Raw genomic sequence first — 20056 nt, 5'->3', positions numbered from 1 at the left:
GTGATACAATATCACTTGGCAATGTTACACTACAGAACCAACATGTAGTTACTGTAACCTCTCTCTCTCTCTCTCTCTCTCTCTCTCTCTCTCTCTCTCTCTCTCAACCAAATCAAACAGCATTTGTCACATGCACATATTTAGCAGATGTTATTGCGGGTGTATCAATAACTGTCCCTCACTCCCTCTCTGCAGGCTGTGGACTATGAGAGTCGTAGCTCCTACTCTTTCTCCGTGGAGGTGTTGAACCCCATGGTGGACCCTCGTTTCCTCCGCCGTGGGCCCTTTAAGGACCGCGCCTCCATCCGGGTGGCCGTGCTGGACGCAGACGAGCCGCCCCGCTTCTCCCGGGCTCGCTACCGTATGGATGTGTCGGAGAACTGCCCTCCCGCCTGCACCGTGGGACGGGTTAGTGCTGTGGACCCTGATACTGGACTCACCAATAACATCAGGTACTGGACTAGAGTGGATCCTATACAGACCAGGGGAGAACTTCTGTTCCCTCTCATTGAAGGCCTGAAGTTCAAGGCCGACCGGGATCCTCCATTATAGTGAACCGGAAAACCTCAACGGGAAAACGGCCATCTTTGTATAAATCAGGGATGGGCAACTTTGATGTGGGTGGGGGCTATCATGAGGGGCCTCAGTATCCATACCCACACATGCTCAGAGCCAGCCTTAGTCTTTTGGGGGCCCTAAGTTAGATATAGGTTTTGGGGCCCCACACCTTGAAAGCAAAACATTTTAGCGGACTCTTCTTGCAGTTATAATTCTATACATTTTGTCATGGGGCGGAGAGAAATTTTGCAGTACAAGTATAGATAGCTGTACAAGTTTAGATAGCTGGCCGCTAGACTAATTTACCAATCAATTTTTTTTTGTTGCTGATATGGGCTAATTTTGAAAGTGTCAATGCCTGACATAACAAGAGAAAAACCCTGACCGAGGGTCCACCCTGGTCGGCCTTCAACTTGAGATCCTCAATGAGAGGGGTCAGCACTCAGCACTTCCTGGAGCTCAAACTGCCTGCAAGCTGCCATTAATTCCTGGACTAGCTCAAACTGATATAGACAGACAGACTGAAAGACAAACAAGCATGTGCAAACGCACACATTATATCTTTATATGAAAATATTCCCTTATTCTAAAATGAGTATCCCTGCCATCTAAAGAACCAAGCGAAAACAGTTTTTAGAAATGTTTGCAAATCAATTAATTTACATAAGTATTCAGACCCTTTGCCATGAGACTCGAAATTGAGGTGCATCCTGTTTCCATTGATCATCCTTGAGTTTCTACAACTTGATTGGAGTCCAGCTGTGGTAAATTCAATTGATTGGTCGTGATTTGAAAAGGCACTCACCTGTCTATTTAAGGTCCCACAGTTGACAGTGCATGTCAGAGAAAGAAAACAAGCCATGAGGTCGAAGGAATTGTCCTTAGAGCACCGAGACAGGATTGTGTCAAGGCACAGATCTGGGTACAAAAAATGTCTGCAGCATTGAAGGTCCCCAAGAAAACAGCGGTTTCCATCATTCTTAAATGGGAGAGGTTTGGAACCATCAAGACTCTTCCTAGAGCTGGCCACCCGGCCAAACTGAGCAATTGGGGAAGAAGGGCCTTGGTCAAGGTGGTGACCAAGAACCAGATCACCTGACAGAGCTTAGACAGAGATGCATAACCATCTCTACCAATCAGATCTTAGTGGCCAGACGGAAGCCACTCCTCAGTAAAAGGCACATGACAGAACTGCTCCAAAGCTCTCAGGACCTCAGACTGTTCTCTTGTCCTTAGAGCAGAGCCCAGAGACCCGATCAAACATCTCTGGGAGACCTTAAAATAGTGTGCAGCAAAGGCAAGTCAGTTATAAAATCAACTTCCTTGACTTCAGCATTTTTCCATTGATCATCCTTGAGATGTTTCTTGTGCGCTATTCATGGCTTCACATAGAAATGAATGGTGTGACGTCCTTGATGGGTTTATCCATTTATATATGCCATCTATGATATAGACAGACAGACTGAAAGACAAACAAGAATGTCCTTAAGTGGCCCAGCCAGAGCCCAGACTGAACCCGATCAAACATCTCTGGGGAGACCTTAAAATAGTTGCAGCAAAGCCCCCATCCAATTTTACTAGGCAAGTAACAAATTCTTATTTGCCTAGACAGTGGGTTAACTGCCTTGTTCAGGGGCAGAACAACAGATTTGTACCTTGTCACAAACTGGGTCACTGTGCTGTGCCCAGCAAGAAGAATATCCTACAGGTGTGCCTAGGTGTGCCCAAGAAGACTTGTTGTAAAGTGCTTCAATTCTGTGGGTCTGAATACTTTATAAATGTTATGTTTCCATTTCCTTCAAAAGTTTTTAATTATGTGTTTGATTAATGCAATTTAATCCATTTTATAAGGCAGTTGTGTTCTGAAGGCACTGTATGTTCTCTTCAGAAATGCTTATGTTGCCTCTGTTGCCTCCCTGTTGTGCAGTCTGTCTTTGCATCTTCTCTGCTGTCACTCTGTCTGTCTGTCACAAAGAAATTCCACTGCACTCACCTCTGACCTTTGGCATAAAATCAGTCCAGTGCTGGGCCCATTAGTTGTGAATGAATAAACACATTTATTAGCTGAAGAAGAACGATTACTAAATAAATGCCTAATAGATGAGCATTGGCTCATAATACCTTGTGAAAGCCTTACTACTAATATTGCTGTAATACATGTCCCTCCCTATCGTAAGGGTTAATTATTATTACATATATAATATGGCTGTGCTGTGCCCAGCAATATCCTAGCCTAGGTGTGCCTTGTTGAAAGTTAATTTGTGGACTTTCTTTCCTTCTTAATGTGTTTGAGCCAATCAGTTGTGTTCTGAAGGTCAGAAATCCCTAAAAAGTCCATATTATGGCAAGAACAGCTCAAAGAAGCAAAGAGAGACGACAGTCCATCATTACTTTTAAGACATGAAGGTCAGTCAATCCGTAAAATGTCGAGAACTTTGAAAGTTTCTTCAAGTGCAGTTGCAAAAACCATCAAGTGCTATGATGAAACTGGCTCTCATGAGGACCACCACAGGAAAAGAAGACCCAGAGTTACCTCTGCTGCAGAGGATAAATTCACGTGAGTTAACTGCGCCTCAAATTGCAGCTAAAATAAATGCTTCACAGATTTCAGGTAACAGACACATCTCAAATTCAACTGTTCAGAGGGGAGGAAACAGACCTTCATGGTCGAATTGCTGCAAAGAAACCACTACAAAAGGACACCAATAATAAGAAGAGACTTGTTGGAAAAGCACGTTCCTCATGAAGCTGGTTGAAAGAATGCCAAGAGTGTGCAAAGCTGTCATCAATGCAAAGGGTGGCTACTTTGAAGAATCTCAAATATAATATATATATATTTATATGTATTTCATAGTTTTGACGTCTCCACTGTTATTCTACAATATAGAAAATAGTACAAATAAAGAATATGGGTTTCCAAACTTTTGACTGGTTCTGTATATTAGACAAGAAGAAAATCATGGAATAACTGCGTTGTAGATGACCATTGGCTTATGTAATACATTTTAAAAAGCCCAATTATCAATTTAAAAGTAGTGCATGTCAAGTGTTCCTCCCTGCCACATAGCTAAGTGTTTACAGGACTGTCAGAAAGTATTCATACCCATGAACCTGTTCCACTTCTTGTTGTGCGACAGCCTGAATTCAAAATGGATGAAATATATATTTTTTTATCTCTCACCCATCTGGACACAATACCCTACAATAACAAATGGAAAACATGTTTTTAGAAATGTTTGCAAATGTATTCAAATTAAATACAGAAAATACTTTGAGTCTTTTTGGGTAAGTCTCTAAGAGCTTTGTACACCTGTATTGTACAATATTTGCCCATTATTCTTTTGAAAATTCTTCAAGCTCAGTCAAGTTGATTGTTGATCATTGCTAGACAGGCATTTCCAGGACTTGCCATAGATCTTCAAGCCGATTTAAGTAAAAACTGTAACTAGGCCACTCAGGAACATCCAACATTATTTTTATCCCAAAAAACTTCGTAGTCCTTGCCGATGACAAGCTTACCCAATACATGACACAGCCACCACCATGCATGAAAATATGATGAGTGGTACTCAGTGATGTGTTCATTTGCCCCAAACATAACGCTTTGTATTCAGGACAAAAATGTCTTTGCAACAAACGGGATGCATGTTTTGGAATATTTTAGTTTTGTACAGGCTTTCTTCTTTTCACTCTGTCATTTAGGTTAGTAATTGTGGAGTAACTACAATGTTGTCGATCCATCCTCCGTTTTCTCATATCACAACCATTAATCTCTATAACTGTTTTAAAATCACCATTGGCATGGTGAAATCCCTGAGCAGTTTCCTTCTTCTCCGACAACTGAGTTAGGAAAGACGCCTGTATCTTTGTAGTGACTGGGGGTATTGCCCCAATTGACCTTTATACATGATGACTTGTGTTTCGCAAAAAACACTGTATAAATGTCTAATAGATGGCTATTGCCTTACCTACATAAAAGCCAATCTAATGGCTTGTTAGACTATTTTGCGGGTAGCCTAGTATCTAAATGTTCCTCCGAATCCTCCCTTCACTAATTAGCCTACTATAATAGGTATGAAATATATTTCCTACAATATACAGACGAAATATGAGGCATAACTGGCAGCAGTAGGCTACATGGTCTGTGTCAGTGTACGTAAATGTGTCTTTCTCCTTTTTCTTCCTCCCTCGACTGCACTACAGTAGCTTATCTGTCATTTATCACAGACAGAGCACTCAAACCAGCAGAGCCTGAACTCGTAGCAAATAAGTTGTTTAATTTCACACATTCAGCAGCATCAGCCTCAAGTGCTTTTTTTTTGCTCTCTAACTTTTTCAGTAACACCTTTCCGTTTTGACTGAGTGACTGACACAGTGGCGATTTTAGCATATAAATCTTGTTGGGGCAAACCAATTGTTTTTTTTAATGCATGCCAGGAAAGCCACTACACAACACAACACTAAACAATACATGAATTGCACTATAACGTTGACAAACGGTGCCCACAAACTGTTAGGGTCTACATAAAACTGTCCCAACAGCAGAGCTTTATTTTCAGCACCATGTAGTGAATCCTTACCACTGCTACACCTGGCTATCAGCAGAGCCTTGTCTGGCAGCGAAATAGTTTATTCAGCCTCGTTTACTGCCTTTAAAAAAACATAGCTGATATGGCTGACTTGCTTAAACAAATGTGTTTTTTTTCTACTGACAATTGAGATGTACAAACTAAGGCATACGGGGCAATCCATAATTTTTGATTAAGACAATAATGAGCGAGTTAGGACAGACTTAGTCAATATAACTATTTGTTCAGCACTTTTGAAATGTACAGCGGCAGAATTCAGAACTTGGGCCGTTACAGTATTCTCCCTGTACCCCAAGTCAGACCCGTATGATAAATAAAGGGGGCATATAAGCAGACAACGAAAGCTCTTACAATATTTGATGATGACATTTCTCTAAAACAGGCTCTAGGCTACATGTGCACCACCAAGTCAGAACAGTAGGCTAAGTTATGAGGGGGAAAGGGAGCAAATTATTAGGGTGAAGCACATGGGCTCCTAACAGCTTTCTACACAACAAAACAATCTACACTGCAAATCCGAGCCGGATGACCATTCAAAACGTTGTTTTCCCAGTCGGAGCTTGTTTTTTTTGCGAATTCCCAGTTGTCTTGAACTCATTGAAGTCTGATATTTCCCAGTTCCTAGTTTCCAGTTGTTTTGAGCGCGGCAGAAGTCATGCTGGATTGACAGCATGGCCAATGTTTAATGTTAATACTTTTAAGCTTGGAAAAGAGACCCTTAAACCCAGACTTGGACCACCCACCCACTCCACTGTATAGCAGGCCACTGATTCCTTCCAAACCACTCATTGTTGAATTTGCAATTTACAACTTGTGTAATGTTTATGTCCAATGGCCTATTAACACCGTTAGATTTGATCTATAATTTATCTTCATATGACAACGATTGAGAAGGATTTTCCAATAGATTGTCGACTTGATTCATGATGATGACTGCTAGCTTGCTTGCTAAGATTTTTAAAGTATGATGTTGACATGATCAGTCCAATCAAAGCTACGGTTGATATAATGTAATTTTATGTTGTTTTATCTGTGTCCAATGACCTTGAGCCTTAGTGGGCATGAATCTTTGAGCTCTCCTTGTAGATTTTGCAGTGACGTAGTGTCCCCAATGAGTGACAGAACACTGAGCCAATCCTGTCACAACTATTTTATTTTATTTATTTAACCGTTATTTAACTAGGCAAGTCAGTTAAGACCAAATTCGTATTTACAATGACAGCCTACCCTGGCCAAACCCAAACCCGCTGGGCCAATTGTGCACTGCCCTATGGGACTCCCAATCACAGCCAGATGTGATACAGCCTGGATTCAAACCAAGAATTGTAGTGATGCCTCTTACACTGAGATGCAGTGCCTTAGACCGCTGCGCCACTAGAGAACATTACCAACCCCCACGCTCCGAATTTTCCACTGGCTGCCCCACCACAGAAAGCACTGAGCTTGGCTGAAACAGCAATCAGAAAACCGTTGCCCACTGATTAGCGAAACGCTCAATGTGGATGATCATGACAACATGACAATTATGACAAAGTCATTAAAAAAACTGGCTCATGGGCTCCTGTGTTATATGTATAAATGTTTTTTTGTTTTTTGGACCCCCAATAAAATGGTCCGGCCCTTCTGGCATTTGCCAGTATTGCCAGACGGCCAATCCGCCAATGAACGGTAGTTAGAACGTTTATTGAGATATTTAGATAAGTCAGATCCACTTCAAATGAGTTCGTATCGACTACGATAGTAATTCCCCGGCCATTTATATCCTCTCATCCTTATCTTCCTCTTTCTCTCTCCCTCTCTTCTGCCCCCCTCTCTCTCTCTTCTGCCCCCCTCTCTCTCTCTTGGTCCCCTCCCACCTCCCCATCTCTCCATCTCTCCCAGGTTCTCTATTGATCCCCAGTCAGATCCAGAGGCTCTGTTCCGTATCACCCCGGACAGCGGCCTCATCACCACGGCCATGGAGCTGGACCGTGAGCGCGAACAATGGCACAACATCACCGTCATCGCCACACAGAGAGGTCAGAGGGCACAACTTTGTCATCATTTAGGGCTAGGAGTTTTCCCGATCACTTGATCTGACCAGGATTAACTCTACACTAGCTATAGTCTACCTTTTCACCCTAGTCATTACACCTATAAACCCTCATAAAATGAAGTCGTAGAGAGCTGAAATACAATACACTCCACTAAGCAGCTTCACTTGATATGTCTTGATGGCCTATATTAGCTACACAGTGCCAGTGGTACTATCAGTAGCAGCACTGTAGTGCCCCAATGCTTCATTCATGGTAATAGTAGCAGGGCTTATAGCAATGTTAGCACCGAGTGTGAAATTAGGGGAAATCAATGGAGGGCAACCACCTTGGATGGGAGACAGCAGATCCTAATTAAACTACCATTTCCACCAGCTAAGAAAAATCCCAAATGATCCCCTTAAAGTCATATCAGTTAGTGGTAACACAGTAGTACAAACAGTAGTGGTTAGTGTGGTGACAGTGCTAGTCTTTATTTAGGCAGTGCTACTGGCCGGCGTTGCAGTGGGTCTTCAGTAGTTGTAATGCTGCTGCCAGAGTTGATTAATGAGCTCCATAGAGTAAACCAGACCGTTGGAGGCAGTATCAGTATTGCTAACTGTCTCTTCTCTCAGTGGCCAGAGGCAGCCTCTCTCCTCTGCTCTCACTGCCTGCCACGACACTAGGAGCTCATTGCTTGCAATGTGGACCTAAGGCTTCCGTCCATAACATGGTGTTACTGCTCAGAGTGTGTGAACACAGTCCAAAGAAACTGCCCAAGAATATGTGTGTGTGTGTGTGTGTGTGTGTGTGTGTATACGGGACTCATGTGAGCAGTCCAAACTATGAGTCAGTGCCTTCCAAAGTGAGTGTGTGTGTGTGTGTGTGTGTGTGTGTGTGTGTGTGTGTGTGTGTGTGTGTGTGTGTGTGTGTGTGTGTGTGTGTGTGTGTGTGTGTATACGGGACTCATGTGAGCATTCCAAACTATGAGTCAGTGCCTTCCAAAGTGTGTGTGGGTGTGTGAATGCAGTGTGGACTCCGTCCCAGTCCATTTAAACTGTGCCCTGATATAACTGCTTTGCATGAATGTCGGCTCTCCTTATGAGCATATTGTCATTGTTTGATGCTGGCGCTTTGAAAAGTCAGTTTGATGTGGAAGGAGAGCGATGCTTCTGCATTGCTTGCTGTTTGGGGTTTTAGGCTGGGTTTCTGTACAGCACTTTGAGGTGTCAGCTGATGCACGAAGATATAAATACATTTGATTTGATGGAGGCCCTAATTCCAACGCTCAATCTTAAAATACAGCAATAACTCCCAGATTCAACCAGATTGATAAAACATCACATGACAAATGCTATGTTTACTTTAGATTCAAACCAAATCTATTGAAGGCAACCATGTACGCTAGGTCACGAGGACACCTTAGCGGATTGATCAGCAGAGTTGAGGTGCATTGGCCACTCTGCGGTCGTGAAATGTTCTCTGTAGTGACACAGATGTCCCTGGTTCCTCTCCCCCAGACAACCCCAGCCAGGTGTCCAGAGTGGTGGTGACCATAGAAACGCTGGACCTGAATGACAATGCTCCCGAGCTGGACAGAAAATACACAACAGCCATGTGTGACTCATCAGCCACCGGACAGGTCAGTCAGAGAGAGAGAGAGAGAGAGTGTGTGTGTGTGTGTGTGTGTGTGTGTGTGTGTGTGTGTGTGTGTGTGTGTGTGTGTGTGTGTGTGTGTGTGTGTGTGTGAGTGTGAGTGTGTGTGTGAGTGTGAGTGTGAGTGTGAGTGTGAGTGTGAGTGTGAGTGTGAGTGTGAGTGTGAGTGTGAGTGTGAGTGTGAGTGTCTGTGTCTGTGAGTGAGTGTCTGTGTGTGTGGGTGTGTGTGTGTGTCTGTGTGGGTGTGTGTCTGTGCCTGTGTGTGTGGGTGTGTGTGTGTCTGTGTCTGTGTGTGTCTGTGTCTGTGCCTGTGGGTGTGGGTGTGTGTGGGTGTGGGTGTGGGTGTGTGTGTGTGCTGGCGTGCATGTGTAAAAAGTCTTTGAATGTTCTTGTCGATTCCTTCGATCATTTAGGTCAAGCTTCCGTCTTTCTTCCTCTATTTCTGTCTTGCTTTTTCCACGTTGCCATGTTGTCTCTGTTCCAGTAATTTGTTGTCTTTGTCCGTCTGTTCCTTCTCTCTGTGTTTGTGTTTATTACTTCTTTTGTGTGCCTGTGTCTTTGTTGTTCTGTCTCACGATCTGTGAATCTACAGGAACCGTCTTGCAGAGAAGTAAATCCACCAGCCAACTGTTGTACACTGGACAAAAATATCAGCGTAACATGTAAAGTGTTGGTACCATGTTTCATGAGCTGAAATAAAAGATCCCAGAAATCTTCCATATGCACAAAAAGCTTATTTCTCTCAAATTTGGGGCACACATTTCTTTACATCCCTGTTAGTGAGCATTTCTCCTTTGCCAAGATAATCCATCCACCTGACAGGTGTGGCATATCAAGAAACTGATTAAACAGCATGATCATTACACACGTGCACCTTGTGCTGGTGACCATAAAATGCCACTCTAATGCAGTTTTGTTAGACAACACAATGCTAGAGATGTCTCAAGTGTTGAGAGAGAGTGCAATTGGCCTGCTGACTGCAAGAATGTCTACCTGAGCTGTTACCAGATAATGTAATGTTCATTTCTCTACCATAAGCTGCCTCCAACGTCATTTTAGAGAATTTGGCAGTACATCCGACCGGCCTCACAACCACAGACCACATGTATGGCGTCTTGTGGGCGAACGGTTTGCTGATGTCAACGTTGTGGAAATCCATCAAGTCATGTTTCAGCATGATAATGCACGGTCCCATGTTGCAAGGATCTGTACACAATTCCTGGAACCTGAAAATGTCTCAGTTCTTCCATGTATCATGCTGCATGAGGCAAATGGTGGTCACACCAGATACTTACTGGTTTTCTGATCCACGCCTCTACCTTTTTTTTAAGATATCGCTGACCAGCAGATGCATATCTGTATTCCCAGTCATGTGAAATCCATAGATTAGGGCCCAATGAATTTATTTCAATTGACTGATTTCCTTATATGAACGGTAACTCAGTGAAATCTTTGAAATTGTTCCATTTATTTTTGTTCGGTATGTAATGTAATTTTATAAAGACATTAAAACAGAGAAAATAAAGTTTCTAATGTATAAACCCTTTCAAAATGAGAGCCCAGGCTACTGCATAACTCAGAAACTTTCTAACATCTTAATCCTGGTCTGAATCACTGCACTAGCACTAATGCACTCTAAAGTCCATTAAAGAGGTATGTTGTATTGCCTGTTCTCCACAGGCAGTATTTTAAGAGAGTCCCAATGGTTTAAACTGAGATAATATTCACTAGATCGAATAAGATAATTTAGTTTCTAAGTGCATCTTCACAGTCGGAACCCAGGCTTAGTAGATTGTATACGGAAAGCCAACCCAGTCATTCCCTCCTCTGTTATGGCTAGATATACTTTAATTACTTCCTACTTGGTATTAAAGGTTTTATCTAGCAGAGTCTGTTTGTTTTGATTAGGGAAATGCTGAACTCTTGCACAGGGATGTGGGCGGTAGCTAAAGGAATGCGTTGTTACAAAGTACTCTTTCTCAATCTCTATTATTTTTTCTCATATCCCCATCCTATCTCTTCTACCTCTGCTGCTATCTATCTTTCTCTTTTCTCTTTCTCTTCTTGTCTGTGTGTCTCTCTCTCCCCGACCTCCCCCTCCCCCATCCTCCCTCCACCTCCCAATCGTTCCTCCTCTGTGTCTGGTCTCACATTCTCTCTTATCTCTTCCATTCAGGTGGTGCAGGTGTTGCGTGCGATTGATAGAGATGAGGGAGGGAATGACAGCGCTGTCTATTTCAACATCCCTCCAGAGTCCAGCGTCGCCCTCAACTTCAGCATCAGGGACAGTGGAGGTGTGTATAGTCTCTCTCCCTTTCTTTCTCTACGTCTCTCTCTCACACACACGTCCCATCTCGCTCCCCCTGCTCTGTCTGGCCCCCTCTCTCCCACACACACTCCTCTCCCCCCTCTTCTCTCTCTGTCTCTACCTATCTCCTCTACCATCCATCTCACAGCCTCCGTGCCTTCAAATGTTTACATCTTTTATCCTCCTCCCCTTTTGATTCCCCTGTTGTTTACCTCTGCCTCTACTCCACATCCATCTTTTCCCAATGCTTTCGGACACATCCTCTGAGAGAAGCTGTGGGAAGCTATGGGAATAACGTTATAGAGTAGAGATTTCTTTCAATTAAATTCAGTTGTGCTACTTGTGTTTTTTTTACCCCTCTAATGTTGTATTTCCCTCTTTCTCACTCTCTTCCTCCAGGCCCCACCGCCACCCTGTTGCTCTTGTCGCCCCTGCAGCCCCTCTCCCGCTCGTCCTCCTCCTCCCTCACACTGCACGTCCCCCTGGTACTAAGGGACGGGACATCTGGCCTGACCTCCACTGGGACGGTCACCGTGTCCGTTTGCCCCTGCCTGAGAGGAGGGGCCCGGGCTGGGGAGAAGGAGCGGCAGGAGAGGCAGACGGAGGGAGACTGGGAGTGGGAGAGAGAGACGGTGTGTGTCCCCCAGCAGTCCACCTCTCCTTCCCCTGGGCTTAGCACCGCCGCCCTGCTGGCCATCCTGGCCTGTGTTGCCACTCTGCTGGGTAAATATACTCAACCCTGGTCTCAGAGACCCAGATCCACAGGGTGTGCACTGCAGGCTTTCGTTAAAACACACTAGCACACCGTATCCAACCAATCAAGACTTGATGATTAGTTGGTTAGTTATTCTACTGGGAAACACAAACCTAATTTACATCAAATTGCATGGGAATTTTACTGGAGTAACGTCCTGAATGCCTACGCCGTTCCAATTCCAATGTGACTGGGTTTAGTACAGTACACAGTGTATCTATGTCTGACTGGCTGTGTCTCTAAGTCAATCACTGATTTTAGCATGCAGGGCAGAGATATGCTATACCAACACTCTAATCTACCCCTTCCAGTGTTTGTTTACTCTCTCTCTCTCCCTCCCCACCTCCCACCCCCAGCGGTCAGTGCCTTGTCCCTGTCCCTCCGCCGTCAGAAGCGGGACTCTCTGTCCCCCCTGGAGGAGGACGATGTGCGGGAGAACATCATCACCTACGACGACGAGGGTGGGGGTGAGGCCGACACGGCCGCCTTCGACATTGCAGCGCTCCAGAGCGCCCCCCACAGCTCACGCAGGGTATACCGCACCCTGGACAGCAGGAACATGTGAGTGTGTGTTTAATTGAAAGCTGTCCTGGGAAGAAACACAGGCAGACAAAACTCCAGTCCTACAGAGTTCTCAGGAGTCTCTCTAAGACTGTATTGATCCACTTAGATCAGTTATTGCCTCAAAACACATCAGCCTCTAATCTAAAAATAAAGAGGAACTATGACACTTTATTCTACACTTTGTTGGGCACCACTAACTTCCACTTTCCCTCAAACATGGTCTATTGTGCTGTGTGATATATGTCTATGTTATGTTATCCCTCAATGGCATTTGTTTCCGTGTAAAGCTGCTGTAACATATAGTCTAGCCTTGTCACACCCTATCTTCTACCCCCCAGACGCTACTCCCAGCACGTCCAGGACAAAGCCCAGTCTTACAGCTGGGCCCAGAACCCAACTCTGGACCCGGCCTACTCCGGCCCTGGAGGGCCCATGTACGGCCGCCTCTGCTACAGCAGCCATACCTTACCTGTTCTCCGACGTACTCCAGGGAGCCAGTTTGAGCCGGGCCTGGCTGAGCTGGCCTACCGCTTCCCTGGGGGCCAGCCGGACCACTCGTTGGTCATCCAGAATCAGGGGGCCATGGTGGGGGCCCTGGAGCCAGGGGCCGTGTACATAGGCCCAGCTGAAATGAGCAGCAGAGAGAGCAGAGACGGGACGGGCCCGCAGAGTGGGGTTAGCACCTCAGATGGAGGGACACCGCGGACCAATGACAGCCAGGAGAGAGGCGGAGGGGGAGCTATGAGCAACTGTACAGAGAACAGCAGCGAGCAGCAGAGCCAAAGCCAGGACTCAGTGGACTTGGTAAGAGACAGACACTGTATATCACAATCAGTGAATAAATGTTATCATTTGGTATGCTTATTGCACTGAGGGGAGATGATGATGAATATGTATGTTTTTTTATTTTATATAATTTGATTTAAAGAAGCTTTCTGTCCTTTCCTTTTTTAACGTTTTGTCTCTTGATTTTCTCCTCCTTCTTCATCCTCCTCTCACAGTGCACTATTAGCTCTTTCTAGTGCTCAATTAACCTCTGCTGCTTTTCTTACCTTCTCAACTCTGATTCTCTTTCACTCTGCATCTTGCGCGCTGTCTGTCTATTCTTCTTCTGTCTCTCTGCCTTTTGCTTTCTTCCTTCACGGCATCTCCTCTCTCTCCCTCATCTTCCTTATCTCCCTGTTTCTTTCTTTTGGCCTTTTACTTACGCTCTGGCTATCTGCTTTAATTATTTCTCCAATTCATCTCTCCATTCGTTCCCTTGCAATTCTCTCTCCTCTCAACCGCAATATCACATCTTGTTATCCTTTATCTTCTACTTCCACTTAACAGCGCCGTTCCCTTGCCCTGCCCCTGTCCCTGACTGACCCTCCTCCTCCTCCCCGTCCCCTGCAGGTCCAGTCTGAGACCCTCCCCCGGGAGAGGGAGCACAGCCTGGTCCTGACCCGCTCTGGCTCCGTGGTTGGTCAGGGAGGTGCCTGGGTGTGTGACTCGGCCACACTGCCCATGGCGGGCCGCAGAGCCTCCCGCGCAGGCCTCTCCCCCAAACGCTCCGGCTTAGCTGAAGGAGGTTCCTCTGGTGGTGGAGGCCCTGGGGCGAACGGCACAGACAGCAAGTCTCAGCAGTCAGCCGCCCGCAACTACACCAGTGTCCTGCAGGGGGAGGCAGCAGGACAGAGGCAGGACTACCCTGGGAGCATGGGGAGGGGAGGGCTGGAGATTGGCAGCAACTTTGTGGTGGCCAGGCCGGACAGGGAGGGCGGAGGGATATCTCTGACTGGCACTTCTTGCGGGGGGATGTATCCAGAAGGGTTCATGGCTGACTGGCGGGACAGGGTGGGTATTGGGGCATACATTTTAGGAAGAAGGGATATGACCCCCCAGATGCTGCCCTTCCCAGGGCAGCCCAGGGGTGCATATGGAGGCATCATGGGGTACGGGGCAGGGTGGGTCCCAGGGATAGAGGCAGGGAGAGGGGGTCCAGTACCAGGTGGTCACTCCTTGGCCCTCAGGGTGGGTGAGTTCCTCCGCCTTCGTCTGGCTCAGGTCACCTTTGACCCCTCGCAGCCTCCCTATGATTCAGTGCAGGTGTACGGGCTGGAGGGCACAGGGTCACGTGCAGGCTCCCTCAGTTCGCTGGAGAGTGAGGGAGAGAAGGATGCAGAGAAGGAGGAGTGGGGAGGAGGACTGGAGGAGTGGGGTCCACAATTTCAGGAGCTAGCCAAGCTGTTCCGAGATAGGGAGAAAGAAAAACAAGAGGAGATGGAGAAGGATGGGGAGGAAGGAGTAGAGAACAACAAAAAAGAGGCTGAAAAAGAGGAGGGGCAGAAAGAGGAGCTGTCTGGAGATGAGGGGAAAGACAGAGAGGGAGAAGAGAAAAAATGAGAGAGAATTAGGGAAGGGTGGAAGAATGATTAAAAGGCAAGCAGAGTTAGAATAATGGGAAGAGAAGTTAACGGAGAGAGAGATGAAGAGGGAGAATAATAAAAAGAGACAGATAAAAATGAGCCCAGGGAAGCAAGGGCAGGGGAGGGAGTGATTGATGTAATTTAAAGCAATAAGTGGTGAAAGGCTGATATGTGTGAGCACAGATACTGAGACAATGTGCATGATGTTTCTCCACTAAGCAGCAACAATTTGTTAAGTGGTCTGGACAAAGAGAAACAACTTAAACATCCGAGACAGGATTTTCATTCAGCTCTACATCTATAGAAATAGAAAGAGGAGAGAGGGAGTGAGCGAATGTGTTTCTTTGTTTGCAAGTGTGTGGGATGAGGGTGTGTATGTGAGAGAGAGAAATTGGAAACAAATTATTATTATTTTTTTTGGGGGGGGGGTGCAAGCAATACCAAGGAAGTATGGAAAATTAGAGTACCACACGGAGGAGAAGGGGATATAAGATGACCAAGACAGAGGGATAGAGAAGAAAGACAAAGAAGGAGAGAGTGAGAGAGAGAGGAAGAGAGATGATTGTGCAGAAACTGTTGCATTCACACCGTCCGCAGAGGCAGAAAAGTGAATAATTCAACTCACGACTTCATTCCAAATAAAAAACGATGAATCATTTAAATCGCTGAAGAAGTCGTATCACTGGAAAATACCAGTAGCGTGCCGTGGTTCTGGGGCCTGGGCCTTCAGTGAAGTCCTACATCGTCCCACCCGAATTAATCCACCTCTTATTACCATCATGATGATGCCATGTCTCGAGACACTATACATTTAGACAGAAACGCAGTATAACCAGGCGTTGCGTCACCTTGAAATTGACATTTTTATTCAGAGAATTGCAGTGGAAGAGTACACTACCTTTTCATTGTGCAGCTTTGTTGCACTGCGCGCTTGTTCGTTGAGCTGTAGATCCACTCGGGTGTCCCCAAAAGTTTTCAAAAGCACCATTGCTTGTAAGTGCCCAGCCGTACTTTGGTGTCTCGTTTCTGCCTTGGTTAGACAACTCAGGTTTGCAAAGCCAGTGTGGCTCCAAACACCAAATCGATCACTTGCAAATAATAGGCATTCCCAGCAGTACAGTTTGCAGTGCTTCTCGGAGCCTGTGAGTCATTGATAGCGTCCATAATTGAAAGTGGCGAACGAACCTCTTTCCCACCTGTGACAGGCTTTGTAGCGTCGGCGTCTACCTCTCCTGACAATGTCTAACTTTTCTTGAAAAGTTTGTCTTGAGAATGGCGTTGTAAATATTTCTTCGACCAAATCGATATCTTCTCCTTCCGCCATTGTGGGTTGAAAAAACAGCTTAGTAGTACGCAAATTAATTCATTGATCAATTTCAGTTTCCTATTTCTCAGACCTGCCCATATAGGACCTGCCTCTCAATATTGGTAATCCAATCAAAAGACGTGCAGGCACTACGCCTGCTCGCTGGCTCCTGTGTAACACTGGAGCCAGCCAGCAGGCGTACAATAGCCAACTCTAAAGCTGATTGGTTGACACTAAATTTTAATTTCCATTCACTTTAAGCTACAAGCGCCCGCACTGTTGATTCTGAAGGCCTGAGGGCAGATTTTAGACCCCTGGCAACACATGATGGTTGAATATGATTGGATAAAATATCTTAATTAACATATCTAACATAATGACCAGCCCTCCAAATCTCAACCTGGGGCTGGAAGCAGTGCAACCAAGAGGAACGCAATGAAATGAAGAGTGTAACTCTTACTCTGGGGAATAATTTAATACATATTTGTGGGAAAATATATTTAAAAAATATATATATTCTGATGATGTTTAGGCCAGCAGAGAAGGCCTTGCTGGCCCTGACGGCCCACCACTGGAAAATACACATTGTGAGAAGAAAAAAAGGGATATGATATTCCCAGGCTTAGCTGAGTGTTGTTGTGTTTACAAACACAGACTAGACATTTTTTTTAAAAACATGTTTATTTTTGGGGTGAAGCTTGCATTCAATTGCCACACTCTATTGCACAGAATAGCTACCATTTCCCCTGTCACAAGGGGATTTATGGCTGAATTAAGATGAAATTGTCCACCCTGTTACGGTCAACCCTGTTACGGTCAAACGTGTTACTTTATTTGGAACTAAATAGGCACTTACTATATATGTTTTTTTTTATTAACCTCTTGAGATGGGAAAACATGTTTTTTATCAAGATGAAAAAAATTCTGTAATTAGGTGGAATCAAAGTTTATTATGACCAAGTTACACTTCTCAAAAGGCACCGAATTGATGGAACAACCCACAACACCCACACACACTAAAGACTCATTTGTGTTATCAGGCATTGATTGTATAATAAATCACGAAAGCAAAAGTATTAACAAGATGCATTGAATCTATGTATGAATCTAATAAATCTCTTCTAAATCGACTATTTTACTGTATGTAGGGAGGAGAGGAGAGACATGACTATTTTTTATGCAAAACCTCCATCTACTCAATCAACATGTCTTGAGGACCAAGTCTGCATGATTTGAGAACAATCTCAACCAATCTCAACCGTCTATTCACACTCTGAAAACTCTTAACCGTCCAATCCGTAACTTCCATTTATCAGTGAAGAGTGTCAGAATGAAAACCAGCAGGCCCAGCGAACAGAAACAACTGGGCCCCGTAATGGTCAAAGGTTAGAGGTTAATTTAAGAATGAGCTGGGATTTCAGCTGGAATGCACTTTTATACTGTGTGGCGTTCAATACTAGACTATGAATAATGTCAGATCAAGTTTTTTTTAAACGTTTTTTTTTTAAGATGTCTATGGACGATAACTACTGTTCTACTGTATGTGAATGCATTTGTAAATATCAGTGAATATCCTTGTTAAAAGAGAAGATAATTGTCACAAAAAAAAATTTAAGTGGAAAAACTGTCACGTTTGAACAGAGCACTGTTGGGACAACTGAAACCTGGCCTAGATTAATATCTCAACCAGACTGGACTTGATTTACCTGACCCTGAACTAAACTGGCACAATGTACCTAACACAACATTCTTGTGGAAAAGCAAATTATTCAAATAGGTCTTTATCCTGGCAAAAAGAGTTATGCGAAACATGCGCAGTCGATTACTAGTGAGGTAACCTGCTTCACCAGCCATGTCTCTGACAAGAACTAGAAGCCTGGCGTGCAAGGTTATGGGAGGTAGCTTTCTAAAGCCAGCATTTCGATGAATTCCGTTTCCGTTGAAAACCATTTAACTGGACCATGAAAACTGCCCGATGCTGTATTCTATTCTCCAATGCAATTGTCACAACCCGTTCGCTGAATTGACTGGAGCTGTAATGGAACCGACCCCAAAGAATACATATAGTGTCCCCGAGGCAGCAAAAAGAGACTCCTGTCAGCTCAGACTTTATGTGCCATGCCCAAAAGTTGTGCACTGTTAACTTAACATTGGCTCAGATTGTGACAAACCCCTAGTGAAAAGAGAAAGTCGACACAATCACCACAAGAGTCCACAATCACACTGTGTCCCTGTGTAAGGTCCTGTTGAAATACTTTTAAAAACGCGCCCTTCATCTCTCCATTCCTCGGCGCTATCACTGATTTGACAAGTCAAAGCGATGAAACGGGAACCCTTCCTTTCACTTATCAAATTGGGTTTAGATCTGTGATTATTACTCCGAGGATGGGCGGAAGCAGGGATGCGTTTTGAATGTATTCAAACCGGGCCAAAGACTTGACTGGACCCTGCCAGGACTGCTGTAGTAGTGCACAATCTCTGGGGGGAAGAGGAGAGCGGGACCCTGGAGAATGGTCTGACCAGGCTTGGTCAAACTCCAGCCCTGATATGGCTAGCCTCCTTAGTATTGTATAGTCTCGACACCATAGTGGAGGCTATAGAGAAGGGTTATTCAATTCTTACCCTACGAGGTCCGGAACCTGGTGGTTTTCTGTTGTATCTGATAATTAATTGCCCTGGTCTACATTAGTCCCTGATTAGAGGGGAACAATGAAAAACACAGTGGAACTGGCTTAGAGGTCCAGAGTTGAGTTTGAGGACTATAGAGGTTAGCCATACCAGGGCTAGTCAAGCCCTATTCACAGGGAATAACCACATACACCTGTAAAACACCCTCACATACGCTGTGGAATATGTTATGTAGTTCACACCTATAAATATAGATCATGTAATATATGTGTGTGTCGTAATTATAAACTGATTGGTGCCTCATCTACTGTGACATAATGACTTATGTCCCCCGAAACATGGTTAGCCAGCGCCGATTGGCTCTTGGTGTTTTGCTTGTGCTGATTGGTCTAAATCAGAGTGATGCTCCAGTTGATTGATCTGTAGATGGCGAGGCCTTGGCTTGTAGAGCCGCCGTCACTTAACTACTTGATTGAACTGATTATGTCACCTCCGGAGGAAAGGAATCGAAACACCAAATTGGTCCAATCAAAGGCATGATTAGTTGAATCAGTCGCCTCCTGTCGCAGGGGCACTCCAGGACCGGGGGTTTCCTATTCCTGGTCACCCCCCCCCACCCCCCCCTCTCACTTTAGTCAGAGAGGAAGGTGAGATTGTCAGGAGATTTATCAAACCATTTACCCACGCAATTAAATGCAAATGAAAATACACTGCATTTAATGACAGGTCCTGACATGCTTTACATGTAGTGTTTCAGGGGTGTGTGGTTGTATTCTGTGTGTGTTCTGGAGGGTAGAAGGTCATGAACTTTGAACGCCACCAGACGACCCCAGGTTCAGTCTCCCTTTGGGACTTCATCACTCCTGCACGATGTTGATCAAATTCCAAGATGGCGTGCTGAATAAAGTAAATGTATTTATTATGTTGTATTTTTCCTTTTATTTTTTGTAAATTTGAATAAAAAATAATATGTTTTAAAGAGATGTCACACTTGGCAGGTGGTCTTTTCTTATTGGTCTCTCAAATGAAACAATCTCACTAATCAATTGTGTGCTACCTTTGAATGTTGTGTGTGTGTACGCGTACACGTAGGTGTGTGGGTGGGTTACCCACGTAAAACAAATACTGCAGCTTGCTAAAGAATACTATAGTACTTACTATAGAATTCTATATAATTATGTAGTAAACTGTATTATACTGTAGAATCTTATACTCTACACTAGTATCGCTTGATCATGTAGTGCTTAAAATAGACTTTTGCACACTGTACTAT

At 44.6% G+C, this 20056-nt stretch overlaps 1 protein-coding gene across 1 annotated transcript in view; it reads left to right on the top strand.

The window, feature by feature from the left end:
- Nucleotides 1–19401, top strand: part of LOC135558980 (cadherin-24) — an 84037-nt gene extending 64636 nt beyond the window's left edge. Inside the window, exons 6-13 of the mRNA XM_064993254.1 lie at nt 196–452; nt 7029–7165; nt 8680–8801; nt 10992–11109; nt 11523–11846; nt 12234–12438; nt 12780–13245; nt 13837–19401. Of these exons, the coding sequence (XP_064849326.1) occupies nt 196–452; nt 7029–7165; nt 8680–8801; nt 10992–11109; nt 11523–11846; nt 12234–12438; nt 12780–13245; nt 13837–14826 (2619 nt within the window). The 3' untranslated portion in view covers nt 14827–19401. The remainder of the gene's footprint in view (nt 1–195; nt 453–7028; nt 7166–8679; nt 8802–10991; nt 11110–11522; nt 11847–12233; nt 12439–12779; nt 13246–13836) is intronic.
- The last annotated feature ends 655 nt before the right edge of the window (nt 19402–20056 follow it).

The sequence above is a fragment of the Oncorhynchus masou genome, chromosome 17 (genome assembly GCF_036934945.1).
Source record: "Oncorhynchus masou masou isolate Uvic2021 chromosome 17, UVic_Omas_1.1, whole genome shotgun sequence".
Taxonomy (NCBI): domain Eukaryota; kingdom Metazoa; phylum Chordata; class Actinopteri; order Salmoniformes; family Salmonidae; genus Oncorhynchus; species Oncorhynchus masou.
The sequence above is the reverse complement of the archived record's forward strand: the minus strand, read 5'-3'. Positions and strand labels throughout refer to the sequence as shown.